At 43.5% G+C, this 22232-nt stretch overlaps 3 protein-coding genes across 3 annotated transcripts in view; 1 reads left to right on the plus strand and 2 right to left on the minus strand.

Annotated features, from left to right (window-relative positions):
• Positions 1 to 4405, minus strand: TAF9B (TATA-box binding protein associated factor 9b; the record flags this gene model as incomplete). Its single annotated transcript, XM_082488099.1, has 7 exons — positions 1 to 1506; positions 1978 to 2091; positions 2682 to 2763; positions 3580 to 3714; positions 3789 to 3925; positions 4186 to 4267; positions 4355 to 4405. The coding sequence occupies 7 exons, from the start codon at positions 4403 to 4405 to the stop codon at positions 1340 to 1342; spliced, it is 768 nt and encodes a 255-aa protein (XP_082344225.1). The 3' UTR covers positions 1 to 1339.
• Positions 4406 to 8331: 3926 nt separating this feature from the next.
• Positions 8332 to 10593, plus strand: LOC309676016 (growth hormone secretagogue receptor type 1-like; the record flags this gene model as incomplete). Its single annotated transcript, XM_082488459.1, has 2 exons — positions 8332 to 9124; positions 10286 to 10593. 2 exons carry the CDS (start codon positions 8332 to 8334, stop codon positions 10591 to 10593), a joined length of 1101 nt encoding a protein of 366 aa, XP_082344585.1.
• Positions 10594 to 11611: 1018 nt separating this feature from the next.
• Positions 11612 to 22232, minus strand: part of LOC309676037 (fibronectin type-III domain-containing protein 3a-like) — a 50106-nt gene continuing 39485 nt past the window's right edge. The window contains exons 18-27 of the mRNA XM_082488483.1: positions 21879 to 21997; positions 21668 to 21773; positions 20884 to 21059; positions 19960 to 20073; positions 18870 to 19019; positions 18228 to 18508; positions 17465 to 17677; positions 16573 to 16739; positions 15440 to 15561; positions 11612 to 14219 (exon numbers count right to left, since the gene is read on the minus strand). Of these exons, the coding sequence (XP_082344609.1) occupies positions 13902 to 14219; positions 15440 to 15561; positions 16573 to 16739; positions 17465 to 17677; positions 18228 to 18508; positions 18870 to 19019; positions 19960 to 20073; positions 20884 to 21059; positions 21668 to 21773; positions 21879 to 21997 (1766 nt within the window). The 3' untranslated portion in view covers positions 11612 to 13901. The remainder of the gene's footprint in view (positions 14220 to 15439; positions 15562 to 16572; positions 16740 to 17464; positions 17678 to 18227; positions 18509 to 18869; positions 19020 to 19959; positions 20074 to 20883; positions 21060 to 21667; positions 21774 to 21878; positions 21998 to 22232) is intronic.

The raw sequence follows: 22232 nt of genomic DNA on the forward strand, positions 1-22232 counted from the left end.
GTGAAAAACGAGTTTTATTCAGCATTTCAGACAAAACCAACAGAAAATAATGCCGCAGTTACAAAGAGCAGCACAGACACAGCAGTCTCACAACCTGCAGTAGGAGCCAGCCAGGGCAAAGCGAGGGGGCCATTAGGCAACTTCAGCCCTGAAAAAAGTGTCATGAAGAGGGAGCGTTCTTTTCTGTGTCATTTTCAAAGGTGGTATATTCAATTGCTGGTCACCCTTCAAAGGCCTTAGCAGGAAACAGTGGTTTTACATGTGCAATGGAGCCAAGATTTGTGAAAGAGCTCTCCCGGCCTAAGTCACATCAAGCTCAGCGTGAGAAAAGAGGCATTAGGAAAGGCAGTACAAGCTACAGCACTTACCAAGGACGTTGTTACAAAAGCACAACACTTTGGTTATTGTATGATATATAAAAACACATTAAATTTATTCAGCCTTCTTAGTAGAGCATAGTTAGGATCCTGCTACACCACAAAAGCATCTTCAGGTACCCAGGGCTCCATCAGACCCTCGCAGCCAAGCTCAGGGGGTTTGCCCTTCGCCAGATCCTGCTGCATGCCAGGACACATATGAACGCAAGCTTAATGAAGTGATGACTGACAGACGTGCAGCTCTTTGGAAACAAATAAAAAACAAATCTTGGCTGGAATTTTACCTCTTCTCTGACTTTTGAGTTGTGGGTACTGGCGTAGGTGTTAAGGCCAACAGAAACCATGGATTAATGGATACCAGAGGTCAGCCTAAGTAAGTGTTCTCCAGAACACCCCTCCTCTACCTTTTCTCTGCATTTCTACTGCTAGTCTTCACACCCACTGGAAGTGCCCATGGAGAACAGTGTATGCCACTAACACAACCTTGAAGCAGGAAATGTATTTTTGGGGAAAAACAAACAAACAAGCTGATATTCCCCAGCTATGTCCCACCTCACCCAGGACCGTTTTTGATGTTATTTGAAATTAGTATCTATGTGATGCCACCCGGTATTTTCTAAAAATTATTTTTACTTGGCACGGCACAGTACTACAAGCACCTGGCTCAGCAGGCTTCAGAGACACGGACACGTCTGTTAGAAATAAGATGATGGAAGAGACGTGAAGACTGTTCTCCTGTGTAACAGTGAGCAGTGCTCACCATTGCTGCTGAAGTTCAAAACACATTACAGGACACAGAAAAAGATTAGTCGCTTTTTCCTCTTTCCACAGGCAATGATCTCTCTCCCACTCCACACCCAACTACATTTTAACACAGTATTTACACACTCTCTCACTGTTTACAAAGAACTCTTGGCAAAACCCCTGTCAGACTCAATATGAATCACTGGCAGACAGCTTCTTCACAAGTTATCATAGTCGTCATCATCTTCGTGCTTCCTTTTCAAGGGATTTGATTCGTTAGATGTATTCTGTGACGATACCATATTTGTAGTAATAAGAATATTCTTTGGTCCAATTAACGAAGGATTAATTAGAACATTCTGAACTGTTGGAGTAGTTGGTGTGGCTGTGAAAAAAAGGAAGATGTCATTGAAAGGAAAGCTTGAAAAAATGACAGTTGATTTGCCCACACGGAAACAGAACTTCCAACCCAATAAAGCAGCATGCTACTAGAACATTACAGGCTGAAAACCCTGGAATGATCCTGACAGCGAAGTAGAGAAGACAGGCAAATGCTAGTGGGGTGAGCATAAAAGAGCGAGAGCAGAGAGGTGGCAATTAAGGCATAAGGGAAATCTGCCTGAAATGCTGTATGTTCTGGGGTGACACCATTGTGCTAGAAATAGGAATGAAAACTGAAAGTTATGAAATGAGCAGAAAGGACTGCCTGCCTTACATAAGGAGGTACAAAAGATCAGCAATAATAAAAAAAACAGAAGAGGTGAAGTAATTTCCCACATTATTACTACAAATTAAGTTCCGCTCTGCTAAAAAGAACACCAAAAAGTGCTGCTGATCTTTACAGCTTGTGTTTTACCTGACTTGACTGCTGCCTGAGAAGACGGGATCTGTACAGTGAACCTCTGACCGGTCAGCGACACTGGAGTGCCAACTTTTGTTGAGACAGACACTGTTTGTGCTGAAGGCGTACCTGAAATTCAAAACAACTCAGTCAAAAGATAAATTAAAAAAAAAAAAAAAAAAGTACTTGCACTCGTAAATTTGCTTTCAAAGTGGAACCTATTATTTTCAAAGTAATGGGAACACATAGGAACATATCGATACTGGATTTTCAGGTAGAACTGCACATTTACTCAAGACCTACAAAATTCTAGGCTACAAGCACACACAGTAATATGTGTGACATGCTCAGTCATAAATTTTGTGAACCCTTTAAAAACTGGTTTTATTTAGTGCTACTTGTAGTTCAGTGTAGTGCTTACAATGAGGAAAAAAACCTCAAACACATAAAAGTTTCTTGAATAGTTTCTTCACATATAGAACTTACGACAAACATGGGAATAAAAATACAGAACATCAATAATGTATATATGTATCAAAGATTACAATAACCTTTTTGAAATTAATTTAACTTTTCTGATGCTGTCGCTTATTATCAAGCGATACTAAGCTCAGGTGGCACCCAACACGTCCTCAGTGGTTGAAGCATACTTTAAATTACTCACTATTTTTTTCCTTCATAAAATCAACATGGGAAACCCCAACTGAGCAGTTTCCTACCTAAAGTCGGAGTGCTGGGCCTGCTGCTCACAGCACCAACACTGAGGCGAGGGACTGTTATTCTTCCCGCAGAGGAAGAGACCTGTCAAGAGAGAACACTCAGTTTAGCATCCCGTTAGAAATCACCGCTTCTTAACATGAAAAAAAGAAATGGTTCTTCCTACAAAACCACAAAGAGCCTATTTCACAGCAACAATACACAATTCGTATACCAACAGAGAAGTTCTCAAACTCTTCATGGTGTGAACGTCACTGGTGCAAGCTGAGTGCTCCTGGACGTGACATAATGCAAAGGCCAGCAGGCAACTGTTCTGGCAAACAGCAGTCTGGTCAATCACGGTAGTTTCTACCCAAAAAGCGGACTAGAACATTTTAATCAAAAATTATTGTTCCACTCTACACCTAGCACCAAGGCACATCCTGTGTCAACACCTGGAACCTTAAGTTCAACTTTTAAGATTCTTTCTTTAAAACGTGGGAAATAAATCAAAATCCTACACACTGAGACATTCAGGTATTTTCCAGCAAGCAAAGTAAATCTTTTCTCTTCCCTTTAAAGCAGAAACAACTAAGGTGTAAGTACAAAACACCCTTTAATATCTACACTAAAACCTTTTGCCTTTTACAATCTGATATTCAACTTGACAATATTGCTTTAATACTAAAAAGATTTGCAGAAGCATTTTAAGCTTTCCATTTAAAACTATCTGCAATAAGAATACTTGCAAATCCCTAAAGATAAAGACCACTGATCTAGTTTCAATCACTCTTTTTGACATGCAGAGGTCAGTATCTGCCCACACGTATCCTTCAGAGGCATGGAAAACACTAATTCCAACAACATTCCTGACAAACAACATGGGCATTAAGTGAATCCTCCCCTACCCAAATCCCTTACCTTCTTCTGTAAGGACTTCAGCCTGTAGTTGGGAGCTGTCAAGCAGTATCTGTCAGGTGGAAGCCTGGGTCCAGAATAAGGCTTTATCAATGGCAACGGCGTCTGATTTTTCTGCCTTGCAATATCTAACAAGAACTGGAGAGACGTAGTTACATTCCCACCTGTAGCCTTTTATTGCATTCTGTTATTATCAACACGGATTTACTTACGTCTCTTGGAGGTGGAGATGTAAACGACTGGTCTGTTCGACACTGGATTGCCAACCTCACATCATCTGCATCGACGCTGGACTTCTTTGCATGGCTCGAGTAAATTTTTGCATCTTCCAGTATAGTAGTCACGTACCCTTTGAAAAACAGGTCTTTTCATTAAGGCTAGATTAAAAGCAATAAATCTTCCCCCTCCTGATCCCACCCAGCTGTCACCAAAACCACCACTTCCTCCAGCGTTATTTTTGAAGACTGACAAGGGAACCCCTCCAAGGAAACACGGCTAAAAACTGCATTTCCCTTCTCCACTCGGCGTTTCCCTCCCCAGGAGCAGCGCTGCTGCCCATGCCAGGCCCCCGCAGAGCCCCTGGCCCGGCCCAGCCCCGCCGCCCCTTACTGTAAGCGAACTCCAGCATCTGGTTGATGACGCGCGGCTCGTACTCCGTGATGCCCATGTCCTTCAGGATCTGCGCCATCACCTGCAGGGCGGAGAGGCACCGCTCAGCTCCGCCGCGGTCACCCGACCCGACCCGACCCGGCACAACCTCCCCCAACCCCCGCGATACCTGCGCGTCTTTGGGCGCGCTCTTAGGAGACGCCATCTTGGCCGGCTCCATCGCTTCCGCTGGCCCCAGGCGGCCGCTTCCGGTCGCGTGACCGGCTACGGGGGTGGGCGGGGCGGCTGGGGAGGGGGTTGCCATGGAGACGCGGGCTGGGCGGGGCCGGGCCCGGGGCGGGCGCAGGGAGAAGCTGTGTCGGGCAGCGGCGCGTCCGGTGCGGAGGTCGCCGCTCCTCCTGTCTGCGCCAAAGCAAACACACCCTCGAGGGGTCGAACAGCCGCGGCACAAACGGGGGCTTCAGTCAGTGTCCCGGTGGGCTGGGGAGGCACAGGCCCCTCAGCTCCCTCCCCAGGTCAGACCGGTATTGGGTTAGGTAGGGCTTTTATCCCGCTTTTTACTTTTAAAAACTCCCTTTCTGTGATGCATAAATTCTTTCTAATAAAAGCATTTGTGGAGACAAAGTGGTACACGAGGGCGCACATAGGTCTGCTGGGATCAGGGAATTGTCCCCTGCCCCCCGTGCTGCAGAAGAGCCCGGTGCGGCCATTTGCCCAGCGATGAAACAGAAGGGCGTGTTGCTTCATTAACGGCTTTGGCGGCCACTTTTTAAATTGTCAGCACGCCCCGGGTTAAAGAAAAATGTCATTATCGGCAGCAGGACTTTTTACGCTTGTTGTCCTAGCAGCCGAAGGATCTCTACGTACATTCCATGCAAGTCTCGTCAGAAGTTTCTCTCTTACTTTCTGAGGCAAAACAGAACAACAAAAAAATTGTTTTCTTGTGATTTTGTCAAGCAGGGATTAGCAGCATACCAAAAGAAGTTGCAATAGTGTTGTCATTAGCTGTGACGGCCCAAACGAAGCAAGGTCTGGAGGAAGAGGCGGCATCCTCACTAGACCAGCTGATGTAAGGGGGGAGAGAAGCCAAGCGCCTCTCAGAGCAAGAAGAAATAAACAGCCGTTAACTTGTGATCCCTCTGATTCATGCCTGCAACGCGTTGCAAAACATTCCAGCAGCAGCAATAATCTCTGCTTCTCATCTATACCAAGGATGATGTTTAGCACCTGGAAACCGTGCGCTCAACCTACCTAGATCTAAATGCAATGTGCGAATCTGTCTCGGCCCCGGTATATCTGTACTGAGATGGCGTCTGACCCTCCACGCTGCGGGTTTGCCGGCGATGGGAGTGCCTGGCAGGGGGCAGAGGCAGCCCCGCAGCTGCGGTGGCGGCTGGAGGAGCTGGAAAACCCGCATCCAGCATGTGCCGGTGGTGGAGGTGCAGGCAGCCGGAATGCCTCTGCTGAGGCTCTTTGGCTGGAAGCACTGTAGCGTTGTAGTCCAAGTCATTTGACTTTCATGAGTCAGAGAGTATTACACAAAAACATCCTGCGAGGAGGGAACGGAGGATGAATTCCAGACACTGACCTTAGACAACAAACAAAACCCACTTTTTTCCCCTTGTTTTAGGGAAGAGGGGGAGGGGAGCTCTTCCACCTCGGACGGGATGCAGGCTGTGTGGATCAGGCTGAAACTTGGCATCATCGGGCTGTCTGCTGCCACTGCTGTTTAGTCCCCATGCAGTCAAAAAGAAGGATACTTTGTACTGCCTAAGGGCTCTGGATTTACTTCCAGGAGCAAGCAAAGACCCTTCCACCCCCCCGATCTCCTGTGCGTGCTGTGACCGCCTTCCCCACCATCCCTGCTACACAGGGGTGACTCTCCAGGCTGAGCAGCACGAGCAAGAGCTGTGGCCATTGCAGCATTTCTGCCTGGAAACCGGTGGTGAGGGGAAGACATGGACAGCCAGTTTCCACAGGGGAGATATTTGTCCCCAAAGCCACAAATGCCTTTGGTGTGGGCAGCTGAGCCGGAGCGGCTCTGCCTGGCTGTGAAAGCTTTCTCCCCACCGCCAGTCCTCTGGGGCACGCCTGTGCTGTGAATGCCTGCGTTCAGCGGGCTGTGGGCACTGCGCACCGGCCGAATGAAAGAGCAGTCGCTCTTCATCTCTGCCCAGACACTGGGGTTTCTTTCAGCACTGGAAAACAGGAAACTGGGTCACGGCATGGCCAGGCCGCGCACTGACTCCTCTGTCTGCCACCGCCAAACCGGGGACGTTCATCAAAGGCAACTGTCTCCCAGCTGGGAGCGATCTGCTCGAAGAAATAGGGACGGCAGCTGCAGGCTGTTCAGACCATGCGAGCACGCGCTGGCTGGGGCTTAGCTCTGCTCGGGGTGCATCATTTAAATTGCCAACGCAGTGTTAAGCACTGGAAATTTCTTCCTCAATGGGTTTTGTAGAGGTGTTTAAGGTGCAGCAAAGTCAAGTCTTGGCACACAGGCTGCTGGGTTGGGGTTTTTTTTGAGGTGTTCAAGTGCCTAAATCTCTTGGAAAAAAAACCCCACAGCCAGTGCTTCCACCTCTTGGAAATGGCAGCAGAAATCTCCCTGACGTTAGAACCAAGGCTCTGTCAACACAATGCAGTGACTGTGTTCAGCACTGACCTTTTGAGCCCAAATCCCACACTATTTGGCTCTATAAAATGCTGGCTTTTGAATAGTCCTTGAGACAAGAAAACCTGCGGAGAGCAGAGCTCTGAGGAGAACGGAGGAGGTTTATTTTGTACCCAGTACCCTGCTCAATTCTGCCAGCGCCCCAGTTCCTGCGTTATGGAGGAATTTCCAAGGCCCGTGGCTGGACACATCCTGCTGTTGAGCTGAGCTGAGCGGTGTATGCAGCCTCTTCAGTGCCGAGTGTCCTTGCTCTCCCCGGCTGCATGCAGTTAACCTCCAGCTTCCCGGAGCCTTCCCTCGCGCTGGCCCCTTTTCCCCTCGCCTCCCCCGTGCTTTCCAGCTCGTCATCTCTGATCTTTTCTGAAGTGGAAAGTAAATCAGGGCTAAGTGTCAGACTGTCTCATTTTGAAGACTGATGTTCAAATAAAGGCTTTCCCATCCTATCTTAATAATGTCATTAAAGCACTGTCAGTAGAAATTTCTCACTTGGCGGCATATGCTGGGGAGGAGCTCAAGTGGGAAAGGCCCTAAGTAAACACAGAATGATGGAAAATTATGTAACTGGCCCAAATGGGCTAATTAAATTTCCAGTATCAAAGAACTGTTCTACCCTACCTGGTAACTGCAAGCACTTTTTGCAGGGTAAGGAGAAAAGTGGAGTGGGGGTGCGTATTTAGTGCAGCATCATTAGCGGTGTGTAGGTGGAGGGAGGAAGGTGGATGACCGCAGAATGGGCAGCACGGGAAACAGCCGCAAATAGTCAAGTGGCCCCAGCTGATTTCCTCAGAAATTGAGCTGGGGAACTCTGGCACCCCGGGGACCTCCTGGCACAAACAGCATCGTCGTCACTGGCGGTAGGAAAGCCATCCTGCAGCTGAAGCATCCCGTGTCTGCCAGCCACGGTGACTGCCTGTGAGCCTCCTTGCTCCTCAGTGGAGCCTCGAGGAAACTTCTCAGCCTAAAGATTTCCAGTTGTGGCACTCACAAGGAAGGATCTGGCAAACCACTGAGCTCATCCAAGAGGCTGTTCCCGTCCAGCTCCCATTGTGGGGACTGGCTCCCCTTGCAGCTCCCCCGCAATTGATCTGGAGCCCCACTGCCCGACCCGGCTCTATGCACTTAGTGGGATTCACAGGACGCAAAAGGAAATGTAAAAAACGGCCCTTTTCCAAACACTGCGAAGCTAAGGGTAAATATCGGCATGGTAAATATTGTTTTATAATGGTCAATATTGTTTTATAAAAGTTGCGTCTGGCAAATGCTGGATGTGTGAATCTAATATTCCTTCGCTTCTCATAAAATGGACTAATCAGCACTTGGGTATTTATCTTCATCAGCTAAATGGTTGTGAACACAACTTTGATTTTTTAACTGATCACGTAAGAATTGTTGTGTAGACAATTGTTTCTTGGACACTTGCTTTGAAACATGCCTCTCTCTTACTGTGACTCAGGTTTCTGTCAAAGGGAAAGATGAAGCCAGCCCTGCCCTCGGATTTGAAACCTGACATGGGCTCCATCTCGAATCACAGCTATTTCAGAAATGACACGGACTCTTCTGAAGATCAGTCTTTTTCTTTGTTTGATGTCCATATTTTGGTGCCCGTGACTATAATTTCCATCATCCTGTTTTTCTTGGGAGTGTCTGGGAATTTGATAACAATAGTAATTTTCAGACGCTCACAGGAGATGAAGACGACGGTGAACATGTACCTGTCCAGCATGGCACTGTCAGACACGCTGATTTTCCTTGGCCTGCCTTCAGATCTCTACCGCCTTTGGAAGTACAAGCCCTACATATTTGGGGATTTTCTCTGCAAGTTCTTCATTTACCTGAGCGAAACGTGCACGTACTGCACCATCCTGCACATCACGACAGTGAGCGTGGAGAGATACTTCGCCATCTGCTTTCCCCTGAAAGCCAAAGCCACCATCACCAAGTACCGGGTGAAACGGGTCATCCTGGCGCTGTGGGGCTGCTCCCTCCTGACCGCCGGCCCCATCCTTTTCCTCTTTGGGGTGGAACACTCCAACGGCAGCCTGCCCCAGGAGAGCTGGGAGTGTAGGTCCATCGAACACGTGGCACGCACAGGGCTGCTTGAGACGATGACCTGGGTCTCCACCATTTATTTCTTCCTGCCGATGCTCTGCTTGACTCTGCTGTATGGACTCATCTGCAGAAAGCTCCGGCGGAGCGGGCAGCAGCTGCCGGGCTGCCAGGCTGCGGGCAGGAAAAGGTCACACATGCAGACTGTCAAAATGCTGGGTAAGAGTGGTTTAGAAACCAAATCTGAAGATCTGTCCTTTTTAATCACTCCCACGGGGTGTACAGTGATGTGGGGGATTATGGAGAGGAGGGACAAAACACGCAAGAGTTAGTTACACAGAATTTAAATCAATGGATTTACACTTAGTTTTTGTTCCTGGCTCTTTCTGTTAAGAAGGGGCGTCCCTGTCTGCATGGTATTCAGGCTAGGGACGTCACTGCACGGCGGGGAAGCAGATCAGCTTTTGGTTGTTTTGAGATCACATTTCTCATGTCCCCACACCATCTCTGACCTTGTGGGATTAAATTAAAGAAATTGGAAAATTCTGTGACTCAAAACCAGACCAGGCATGTCCCCTGCTGTGGCAAGGAAAGGCTTTAAAGCTATTTCTCCTGCAAAATTTCTCAAGTTTAGCGATTATGGCTTTGTCCAGGATGGCAACAACCCACCTGTCTGGGCTTAGTTTAATGTGATCTTTATCCTGGTACCTTGGCGTCTTGGTGCAGACACTGAAACCAGGAGAGTTTGGGTCTCCTCTCCTCCTCCCCATCCCTCCAACCACTCCCTCTTAAGACACCCCCCCAGATCCTTGTCCCCAGGGAAGCAGCAGCACCCACGACTGGAGATACCTTCAGTAAAACATCCTGCAGCTATCCACAGGTTGCTTCCTGACAGGTTTTATTTGCTTATTGCGTGCTCTATTTCCCATCCTCTTCCTCAGTGCCTCCCGGTCCAGTTTGCTCCCCTTTTCCCCTCACTGCCCGGAGGGGGCCCCCACCTCCCCTGTCCCTGATCCTTCTCCTCCCATACCTGTCGCAGGATGCCACTGGCCACCCAGATTTTCAGGCCAAGAGTGGGCAGTAGTCCTCAATGTAAGTACAGGCTGCTTTGCCCCCAGCAGATTTGATTCACTTGTCTCCACTGGACAACATGGGTGTAGAGAGCCCCATTTTAACTGCAGACAATTAATTTTGTGTGCAACCATATGTCCTCGTTGCTTGAGACTACCGGTAACCACAGCACAAAAGCAGCTGGGCAAAGCAGGAGGTCTCCTCTTTGCTGGGTTAAACTTAGCAACCTCATGTCAAATCCTTAAATAGTTTAAAGAGGCAGAATAAACTCTGCTCAAGATGACTGAAGTGTGCTCTCTTCCTCTTTAGCCGTCGTAGTCTTGGCCTTTGTGCTGTGTTGGCTCCCATTCCATGTCGGCCGAATCCTCTTCGCCCAGAGTGAAATCATTCTGTATGACCTCACACAGTACTTCAACCTCATCGCCATGCTTCTCTTCTACCTCGGGGCTTCTATAAACCCCATACTTTACAATGTCATGTCACACAAATACAGGAAAGCGATGAGCAAAATCCTGCACCACAAGCGATCTCGGCGCTGCAGGAGCCTGACCAGGAGCGAAAAGGTTTCTTCTGAAGGTACAGAACTCGGTTCTTTCACGTCAAGCATTCAGCACTGACTTAATTCTCACAACCCAAGGTTTTTGCCAGCAGCATTGTGGGTTAAAACACAGGTAGGTGGGGCACATGGGGACTGGAACAAGTCTTAAGGCTGTCTTTTCGGCTTCTATGTGTTCCTGAGATAGGCTTGGAACATTTCAGGAAGGCTGGAGTTGATTCACGTTGTTCCTGCACATAGGGACAGGCACACGGGAGGCTGGGCTCTTCTCTTCACTGAGCTTACCAGCCACATTATCAGGCTTAACTGTCCACAAAGCTCCTGTGAAGGGATTTGCCTGTTTTTGAGGACCAGACATCTCGTTAATCACAGACCTGTGAAACATAATTTGTTACTTTCTTCCCACAGAAGCCAAGAGAGAGAAAGTGGAGACTAAATCCAGGCCAGCTGTTTGCTCTCAGCAAATAAGTGTAAGAAATACAGTCTGTAAGGTGCTTGAAAGCGATAAGAAATTACTTGTTTAGCAGGACTATGAACACATTACCTTCTTCCTACAGACTGATTTGTTGCTCGCCCCCTCAGGTCTCTTGAGTTGCTTCCCTCATTTTCAGTCTTTTACCTTGTTCTTTCTTCAAACTGTACCCAGCCTGCCACAAAGTCAGATGCCATCTCTGCTAAGCTCTATGGTGAGAAACCATCCTTGCCTTTAGAGCTCATCTGAATGGATCGGGGACAAATTACACATGTGGGCGATTGCTGGGGAGCAAAGCAAGAGTGGAAGGCATTTGCCCGTCTCCCTTGTTTGTAAAACAGGCAAACACCGAGTTCAGAACACTAGTTCGTGGGCTGTCCCAAGACCTCACATAAAAGGGTCCTCTGACTGACGCAGCTCTTGGAAAAGAAGGGGACAGTGTTGCGCTAAGGTTCCCCACAAATAACTTTTTTTCCAGAAAGATTAAGACAGCTCTTAATGACATGTAGTAGCAATGCTCAGCATGTTTCTTCCCCTTAAATTACATACTACACAATGGCTGCCCTGAGTAAGATTAAAATCCACAAAACCACACACAACTCTGGAGTCAAATTTGAATACATTTGTATTATTTATTGGCTGTATTAAATATATTATCTATTTGATAGTTACAATTTAGTAATACAATGCATGGCAGCTTTAACATAAGTTTGAGATACCTCAACATTACAATACAAGAAAACTGAAGATACCTAATACATTAATGCCACTAGGGTATATTGTTCTGGAATGGATAACAGCTGATGTAAAATCTGTATTGCGGAAGGCTTTCACGGATAATTTCTGGAAACTTGACTATTTTGTGGAGATTACAAAAGAACTTTCTTTCACTTTTTAGGAGTCATGACTTGTTAGTATTTACTCTGCAATCCTAATTTATCTTTTAAAATTATCAGAAATATTATTGCCAAATAAACCTCTACACCCTTTGTTCTAAGAGTTAAAGAAATAACCCTTTGGCAATAGAGATTTGCTGAAGGCAGTCTTATTTGCTAAAAGTAGACTATGAAGAGAAATGAAGACAGATTGTAAACTCTTCTGCAAACTAAAGACTAATATCTGTATAAAACTCTTTCCAACACTGGAGGGAGAGATTTCTGTGATATAATAATAAATGATTAACTTAAAGTTCTGCTACAAGTAGAACAATACATTCAAACATACATTTTCCAGGACTTTTAATCAAAATAAATAGAGTACAAAATGAAGAGTACATTTTGAAAAGATTAATTTCAGATTGCACCATAAATCTACTTTTAAGAGTATTAAGCGATACTATGTCATAATTTAGGTTTTCCACATCTGAAATACAACACAATGCCTCAAACTATAACGCAACATTATTCATCAACTGCCATAGGAGAAAGACCCTTAAAGTGATTAATTACTGGAAATACTTAGCCTGTAGCACTATCACATCCAACATTCCACATACAAGTGCATTGCTCTGATGTATATAAAGTGTAGCTGTAGTCTTTGCAAAATACGCTAAATCTACCTTTCTATGGCATATTCCAAATGCTATTGGGAAGACCCATTCTGAAACATGTTTGAAACTTGTGAGTTCCAGCTTTCAAAATATTTGATATAAAGACGACAGCTGTCAGGCTCATCTTTAGGTATTTGCAAGCAGATTTAACAAGAACAGTCATATGTAGTGCACAGTGTCCACAAAAAATACCCCCCAGACAAACAGGACGAGTTTCAGAAAAGTTCATAGCAGGCTGAACATTCCCATCTAGAAAACAATGGAATGTGAAGCTGCTACCACTGGGATAGCAAGTCATTTAAAACATTGTATAAATGTTATCTAAAAAGAGTTCTTTCATGTACAATTTGATAATTCAGATTAAGTTAGAAGGGCATCCAAAAGCAGTTTGAACTTTTTATTTTTAGGTTAATAATAGTACAAAAACATTTGCTCAGTTTGAGCCAAATAGTGTAACATTTATCATAAATGCACTCTTTCTCCTTAAAGACAATACCTGTGCTTTTCTGAAAACACTGCAAAGATTTAATCAGAAGCACAGGAAATTACTTTTCTCTCAGGCACTGAGAGTGAAATGTGGATTGGGCCAACAGCTGCTCACCAACAGCAGAAAGCATTTCATTCAGAAATGTACAATACAAAAGGGGCCTTTTCTGCAATGTTACATACGAACGCCATCGCTGTATGCACATTACGTCCTGCTAACATTTTGTCTAGCATTTTGATTAAAATTCTAAAAATGCCGGCACCCTCTACTTTAACACTTGAAATGATTATTACTGAGTCCGAAATATTAAAATAACTGTAAAGTAGTAATATCGCTAAGTCAAAGTCAATATTCTGCTTTCCTTCTACAGTATATTAAATGTGGTATGCTCTAGTAATGTTCTGCAATACAGTACTGCTCTAAGCTTAAGCATTTGTGCTGCTGTATTTCATGTATACCAAACTACGATACCTGATTAAACATTGCGGATCGACTACCACTGCTCTAGCTGTACGTGGAAAGGACTTGTTCTATCTTCTCTCTCTAACTGGCCAAAGGGCACCACTTTGAATTCGATGAGAGGAAGACTGTGCACACACACACCAGTGTGCACAATAAGGCAGTTTTTTGCCGTTTTATTAACAGCTAACCCTGATTACAGAGGACCCAGGATTACCCTTTCTACAAGAAATCTGTGTTCAGTATTTGGAGAGGATCTGCCAACCCAGCTTCACTGTTAGCCAGCAGCAACACTGGAAACGCACGTAACTATACGTTTCCAGCTAGGACTTTAATTAGAACTAACCATAAATACCCGAAATAGCTTCTGTACAAAAAGCTGAGTACTGAACAGGCTCTCGTCTACTTGATTACAAAGTACTGAATAACAACAGCAAATAAAATAGCAACCACTGCAAATCCGCAGAGAAGAACAATAGCAATGAAGCGCTCTTCACGTAACGTCTTCTTAGTCTCTGCCAACTCCGTCGTCAAATCAGCACACGGTGGAACCAGCTCTTGTTTCTGAGATGAGAACACTGTACTGGGACTGTAAGGTCCATACAGTTCCTGTGATCCAGTCGCGTCTTGGGACTGACGGCCAGCGCAGACTCTGATCCGATATTCACAGTTTGTCTGCAAGCTTGTGAGACGGAAGGAAGTCTCTGGTCCCTTGTATACCTAGTCAGCAGGAGAAAGAGACCACTTTACATGGGGTTCATCTTGGAAACAGTACGCGATACCTTCCATTCTGCTTTACGAGCACATGCAGTGCTGGTCACTGCCTGAAGTTGTTCTCTTCAAGCCTACTTAATAGAATATCAGCTTTTATTTCTGACGAATTATTCACTTTCTTGTGGATAATCCAAAGCTTCCTGCTACTCCCCACACTGACAGACCTGGATTGTGAAGCTCAGGAGAAAAAAATTTAAAAAATAATTGTTCTGCACAACTGTTGTTCCATATGTGGGGCAAGTGCTGTCTATGACTAACAAAGGCAGCAATGCCACAGACCATAAGATTTAAGAGAGCACAAGTCTTATGAGGAGCAGCTGAGGGAACTGGGGCTGTTTAGCCTGGAGAAAGGAGGCTGTGGGGAGACCTTATCGCTCTCTACAACTACGTGAAAGAAGGCCGTAGCAAAGGGGAGGTCTGTCTCTTCTCCCAAGTAACAGGCGATAGAACAAGAGGAAATGGCCTCAAGTTGCGCCAGGGGAGGTTTAGATCGAATATTAGGAAAATTGTCTTCACTGACAGCGTCGTCAAGCATTGGAATGGGCTGCCCAGGGAAGTGGTTGAGTCACCATCCCTGGAGGTATTGAAAAGATGTGCAGGTGTAGTGCTGAGGGACATGGCTTAAGTGGTAACTTGGCAGTGTTAAGTTAATGGTTGGACTTGATAATCTTAAAGGTCTCCTCCAACCAAAACAATTCTATGATTCCGTGAATCAAAAGAGCCAAGGTAAGTGCTGGGAGAACAGGATAAACCAGCATTAACCCACTTCTAGACAACCAATTCTCCCAATAACTCTCAAGCCCGCCTTCACAGTCATTTGCTTTTACAGTACAAGCAAAGGGTCAACAGAGAAATGAATCTTTATGATCTTTAATCTGGGTCAATCTTCGATGCTGTGAAGAGGCAGAACGGCAGGACCCTATACTGGAAGCTGTCCTCATCCATCACAAACTGAAAGTCTCATTCAGAGGAACTGACTGAGACCTAGAATGAAGCACCTCGGGAGTCAGGGATAGTAAAGTGAGTCCCTTGCTGAAATGAAAAGTATCCCTGCCACTAGCATCACCAAAAAGAATTCCAACCGTCAGATATAGACATCTTTTTTTTTTTCCAATAATTTTTCAAAGTAAAAAAAACGGAAGTTCATTATGTTATGTATAAGGTACCTGATCAAACTCTCTCCCAGCAGCAAGCTGAAGGATGTAAACAATGGAATCTCCTTTCATCGGCTGTAAAGGTTCCCATGTGATTTCGTAAGTGTTTTCTTCCAGCTGATTTGCTTTGGGTGCTAGAAAAAAGTGATTTGTTGGCATTTTAAAAAAAGAGAACAATGGTTTCAACAAGTGTTCTTGTATTTTCAATCAGAAGAAAAGGTCCAAAATCACCAGTTATTACAGTGACTCATTTTCACAGTTAATGCAGCAAATTGGTGCTAGTTTCAGTGACAACAAGGAAACGTTCCCACTCAGCTTGAAGTATGATTTGCTTTTGTATGTTTTCCATTTAAAATTTTTCAGTTCTAATGCAAGTGACTGGGCAGTGTAAATCTAAAAGCTTAAGGTTTTTCCAATATATTTGTTAACAGGGTAGAGGTAACTGTTGTTCTTCAAGGTAACAGTCATTCCAATAATTTTAAGCAATTAAGATTTGTTTCATTCTACTTTCTTTTTCTTTGCTATATTACGTGACATAAACTTAAAAAATTATCATTGTAATATTTGTAGGTTACACTTGTCTTTCTTTTTAAGCTGAAAAGATACACTTCTGATGTTTAGTGCTTGTCCGGACAAGCAAGCACTTTCAAATCACTAGAAAAACCAGAATTTATGTCCAGGTATCTCCGGAGCTGAAATTACATTTTATAAACACAGTTGAGTCAACTAATTTTCCTGCAGGTAATTACCATTCTGCTTGTCAAAATGATGTTCTCTAATAGCAATCTTTAATGTTCATATTAGAAATTGAAGATCAGAGGAATTATTTGTGTTCTTAATTGCCTACATGCTGTTGTAACTTATATCAAATGATAGACAGCCCTGTAAAATGACTTTCCAGTTGAAAAAGGGTAGAAGAAATCCTCACTGCCAGGAGTGGAAGAGCTACAGTGTAGGAGATGGCCACACACCGGTCCTGTATCAGTAGAGCCCTTCTTATACCAAGATAAAACCCATCACAGCTAATTTCTGTTCTCTGTTCCACAAAGGCCCTAGAAAGATGTCTGGCTAGGAAGAGTCAGGTTTTAGCATTTAACCCAGTACGTAAATGGATTGCAGAAGTTTCTAGTACAGGGTAAGCTCACCTTTAAGAGATGCAGGTGGAGACTTAGTTGTAGTAAAAGCGTAAACTTCAGAAAACTCTCCCTCTCCAGCATCATTATATGCCTGGATTTTAAAATAGTATGTAGTAGATTCACTGAGCCGCTGTACCTTGTATGTATGACAAGGACCATTATAAACAGTAACAAATCTGGAAGAAAAACACAGAATACATACAAATTAGATCTATTCAGTAATCACAGATTTGTATGTCAATATCATAAGTGGAACACTTTCATATCTAACTTAAGTACAAAAAACCGTAACAATACATTCCAGGTGCCCCAGCTTTCTACATATGTGCACGATGAATGTTAGACAGTTTGAACTCCGTTATGGTCATCAACAGTTCATGACGTGCATTAAATCAGCAACATGCACCATTCCTACTGGTGGAAGTCTTAATTCACATTCACAAAGCATTCATTCAACCTGGCTAGGCGCTAAGCTACAGCCATACACAGGCTACCACTGAAACTACATGACCAAACTCTTGATTTGAATCAAGAGAATAACCCTCGTATATACTAGGTGAGTTGCAATTTCAAGTTAAAGAACAGCTGTCAACCTCACATTTCTTATATGCAAACTGAACTTCATATTAGAATTTCCAAAAAATAAAAAAAAATTGGCAACATAGGAAGATAGTAAGATATTACTATTTAATAGTAAATAGCATTTACTGTTTACAAGTAAATACTAGTGCAACAGCATTTCTGGTTGAAAGACGTGATGCAAAAATGCAAACTAAGGGGCAAACTTTGGGATGCCCAAATTACTTACTTGTGCAAACAGAAGTGAGAATACATAAAATGTCTTAAAAACTTGATACAAGTTTGTAAAGCAACAATGTCTGTAATGTTCTGATTATCTTACCTGCCAAACCTGTCCTCCATCTGCAAGTTGAATTGTGTAGGGTTGGTAATTAAAGCTCTGCTAGGACCTTCACCCCATTTAAGTTTAAGGCTCTGGTAACTGAAGACCACACATTCAAGGTGAGGAGGGTCAGGAGGTAGTGGTTTCGTTTTGGCTTTAATGGAATGACTGAAAGGACCAACTCCAAAGCTGTTTATCGCCTGTATTCTAATTCTAAAAAAAGTGAGAAGAGCAGTTGTATGGTTAATTAACTAAGTTCCTGAAAAAACGTTAGGTAATGAAGCAAGGGTTAAGATTTGTGAAGAATATAACCACAAACAATAAAGCAATTAACATGCAGTTAGAAATTAACTATAAAAATAATCTACTTCAAAACCAGTCAACATAATTACATTGTTTTCAGCATAATGAAGCTTCGGTGTTTCTCAGTATTGTTCCGGTTTATTCTGTTCAGTGAACAAGGGCCCAGGTCCTCCACGTTAACCTGAACTGGTTGCCTCCCACTGACACTGGAGATCCACAGCCTGAACTAAGCTTTAACCAAGCCTAAGCGTGCAACACAGGAACAACTATTCTGCTCTTATCTGTACTCATCCTCTTTTGACAAGATACTGATTACATGCATTCCTTCAGAATAAAAAATTCTAAACCCAGAAAACTTAGAATGAATAAAAAAACTGTTCTAAAAATTTAAAACACTACCCTCAAAGCTATTGACTGAAAATCCTACAAATGTGGTTTCAGAATAAAAATGATTAATAACCTGTACAGAGTGTCAGGCAGCAGATTCTCAAGAACATGGCTTGTATTCCTTCCAATAGTTACAAGCTGCTTCTCTCCATATTCTATATTATATCCAGTGATCTCTGCCCCGTGACAACATGGTTCTTCCCACTGAATTGCAAGGCACGTTGATAAAGGAAGAGACGTTTCCATTTGATCTTCTTCAAGTAAATGCAGTACTGACACTGCTGCAGGCACTGACGCAGGGGTTGTCACCACACCAGTCTCACCAAACAACCCAACTCCAGCGACATTCACAGCCTGCAAGAGAGAACATGTATTGTTTACTGAATCTACATTTTTCTAACCAGACAGTCACGTCTATCACGCTTCCTTTTGCATGTTATTAAAAGCAATTTGGAAGAGAATGGAAAATCTCCCACATAAAATGTAAATACGGCAAAATGTCTGGTATTTAATACAACACTAGATCTAAACCTCTTTTCTAGATACATGTAGTAATGAGGGACTGGGGGAGAAAGGAAAGTATTTTTACCCATTACCTTCTATAGTGCATTAGTAGGCGACTACATAATTTTCTTCATCTCTAGCTGAAGTTTTTCTTCAAACTCTATGTATTTGTTCATTTGCTAAGTAACACATAACAAAAAGCTTTTCATACCTGTACTCTGCAATAATATGTGGTTGCAGGTGTAAGACCTTTTACTTCATAGCTCTGGCAAGGGCCAGTGTAAATGATATGCATTGATCCTTCCACCTGTCCCCAGTCCAGTCTGTATTCACTGATTTCTGCACCATTGCACGCAGGACTCTGTGGGTTTAAGTGATAAATTCTCCTTCAGCTATGGCACATACACACATTCACCACACAAGTGGGATCTCTTGTGACACTGAACAGTGACATTGGAACAGAAGCACTGGGGTAGAAACCTGAGGTCTTTTCCACCATAGCCAAGGGCATGATTTTAAGTTCAGCTTGTTGAAAGGTTTCCATCTAGATGCACGGCTATAACACCACCACAGTTCAGACCAGAATTTTGAGTGACACAATCTCTTACCACTTGGATGAATTAAATACACTAGTTACCATACCATGAGGAGGATTAAATGTCACACAGTTTATTCAGTTAAGATGGAAATCCATAGCTGGCAAAATTTACAAAACCAACGTACACCTCTATCATAAGAAGTACTTAAAACATTCCAGCTCTACAGAATCACAGAATTTTCAGAGTTGGAAGGGACCTCTAGCGATCATCTAGTCCAACTCCTCTGCTAAAGCAGGATTGCCCAGAGCACATTACTCAGGACTGCATCCAGGCGGGTCTTGAAAACCTCCAGAGAAGGGGACTCCACCACCTCCCTGGGCAGCCTGTGCCAGTGCTCTGTCACCTGAACCGTAAAGAAGTGTTTCCATGTATTTGAACGGAACTTCCTGTGTTCTAACTTGTGCCCATTGCCCTTCCTCCTGTCACTGGGTACCATTGAAAAGAGCCTGGCTCCATCCTCCTTCAACCCACCCTTTAGATACTTGTACGCCATAATAAGGTCTCCCCTCAGCCTTCTCTTCTCCAGGCTAAAGAGTCCCAGTGCTCTCAGCCTTTCCTCATAAGGGAGATGCTCCAAGCCCTTAATCATCTTAGTTGCCCTACATTTGCTGTTTCTTCCATTTCTGTGTATCATACACATGTCACTCCAATTCTTAAAGCCAAATGTTAATTTGTGTTTTACTGAGTATCATTAAAACCTACCTCCCATGAAACTACAGCACAAGTTGCACTTTTACACGTTATCAGGGGTTTGCAACATTGATCAGGGGGTCCTGGAGCAGTAGAGATCTCTGCTTTGTCAGAGTGAGGGCCAAACTGCAAGAAAATACAATTGCATGAATACAGCAACAGCAGTAGGGCAAAAACTGACATGCAAGCATACGAGCTGAAGAAAACAAATTATTTTTAACTTGATAGAGAAATAAATAGAAGAATTCAGTGCTTAGTTTCACAGCTCCGTTTAAAATTCCTTTCAGGTAGTTTACTTTGTAAACTGGCCCTGTGCCTACAGGATATCTGTAATCCTCGCACTGCTATGGTTGTGTAACTCCTCCTTCCCCTGTAGTCAGGATCTGGTTTCCAGAAGAAGCCGGGTACTGTTTCAGAAAGACTCTTACGCAACCCACATTTATCCCAACCTTTTTCAAACCTGGCGTTATTTGAACACACCCCTCTCTACACAATACTATTCCCGCATCACCAATCTGCAAAGTCCACGCTAACTGGAAAACATAAGGCAATTTCTTAAGGCATAAACTTTAGGTGGCTATTCACGGCCACAAATGTAGGACTTACACTGCAGTCAAACAAATAACTAAAAGTAGTAGTAACGGAATGTCTAGCACTAACTTTGGACTAGTTACCTTAGGTACTGATACTACTGATCCAGTAAACAACAACAACAGAAATGCAACACACAGTGAACATCTCCTTAGTCAGGGACGTTCAATCCTTTCTTCAGGCCTAATTTATTGAATCTTCCTTAAATAATTTTTTTTAATGCTGTAAGAAATTTTGCTCCTTCAACAGAACTATGACAGAACCTAGAAGCTACAAAGTATCATTAGGATGAAAAACAGTATCATTACTATCTCCATTATTGATCTCATTAGCACAGTGGTTTACCCCAACTTTATTTGCTGCTCGTATCCAGAAGCAGTATGTTCTCCCTGGAAGTAGATTGTTTACTACATATTCAGATGCTGGACCCTGATACACCTGTCTGCGTTCATCTTGTTCAGAGTTTGCCATCTCTATAATATATTCTGTAACGTCGGAACCTCCATCTACAGATGGTGGATCTATGGAATAAAAAGAGAGGGGTTTTTCCTTATTAATTGCACAAAACACTTTATTTTAAATAGTTTTTAGTTAGCCTTCTCAAGCTAAAAGTTGAATCAGATGAATTCTAAAAGTTATAGTGCAGGCTTTTATCATATATCTGAGCAGAAACACTTTATGAAGCTTACTCCCCCCCCAATAGATTAGTTTAAGATGGCCTTCATTTTTTTTTCAGGTATTTTTCACATATTTCCTTCAAAAAAAGTCTATCTTCATTACTTTTTGATTATCCCCTTTACTGAGATAAAGACAAGAAGAGGAGGGTTGATTTTTAAATTGCCAACCACGTGCCAGTGATGACACGTCAGTCAGCAAGCTTTCTCGCTGTAAGACATCTATGTCTGCTAGGGTTTCACCATATCGTTGCACGTGCATGCATCACCAAATCAGAGGCGGTTAGCAAGCTTTGGTCTTCTTAAAAAAAAAAAAAAAAAGAAAAAAAAAAAAAAGAAAACAAAACCACAACGAAGGACATGGACCACATCCCTGAAGAGTTCTACAGATTTTTCATTTTTCTTTTGACATTTAACATCAGAAAATTATTTTGCTCAGAAATACTGGAGCTTACCCCACTGTAAAGTGATTTCCTTGGGCTTAGCTTTGCCTGCCAGGCACGGAGCATGACACGGTCCAGGAGGAACAGCTGATGTTGTAACAGTCATAACATCAGAAGCCTAGCAATAATACATATTATTTTAGAGGGGAAACACAAAACAACGTTTCACTAAAACATAAATGGAAATGGTTTTCAGCAGCAAATTTACTCTTATTTTTCTCACCTGGCTTTCACCACCTTTACTGACGCAATAAACTCTCATTCTGTAAGAAGTGCCAGGCTTCAGATGATCACATACATGTTCTCTCTGGGAACCGCTGTATATGGTGTCCCATTTACTTCCTGAGGTAAAAAAGAAAATACTTTACACTACAAAACTTACGCTAAAATCAACCTTGAAAATTCTCTCACACAATTAAGACCTCATCAAGCCACAGAATCCAATTTGAATGATTAATTATGCAAAGAACATGTACAACATAATATACACACATGTGAAATCAGAACAGTAATTGGTAGATCAACAAGGAGTGAATCAGTGCACTGAATTAGCACAAGCTGAATTAGTACTTTAAGA

This window comes from Vanellus vanellus (genome assembly GCF_965231255.1).
Source record: "Vanellus vanellus genome assembly, chromosome: 10".
In the NCBI taxonomy this organism is placed as follows: Eukaryota; Metazoa; Chordata; class Aves; order Charadriiformes; family Charadriidae; genus Vanellus; species Vanellus vanellus.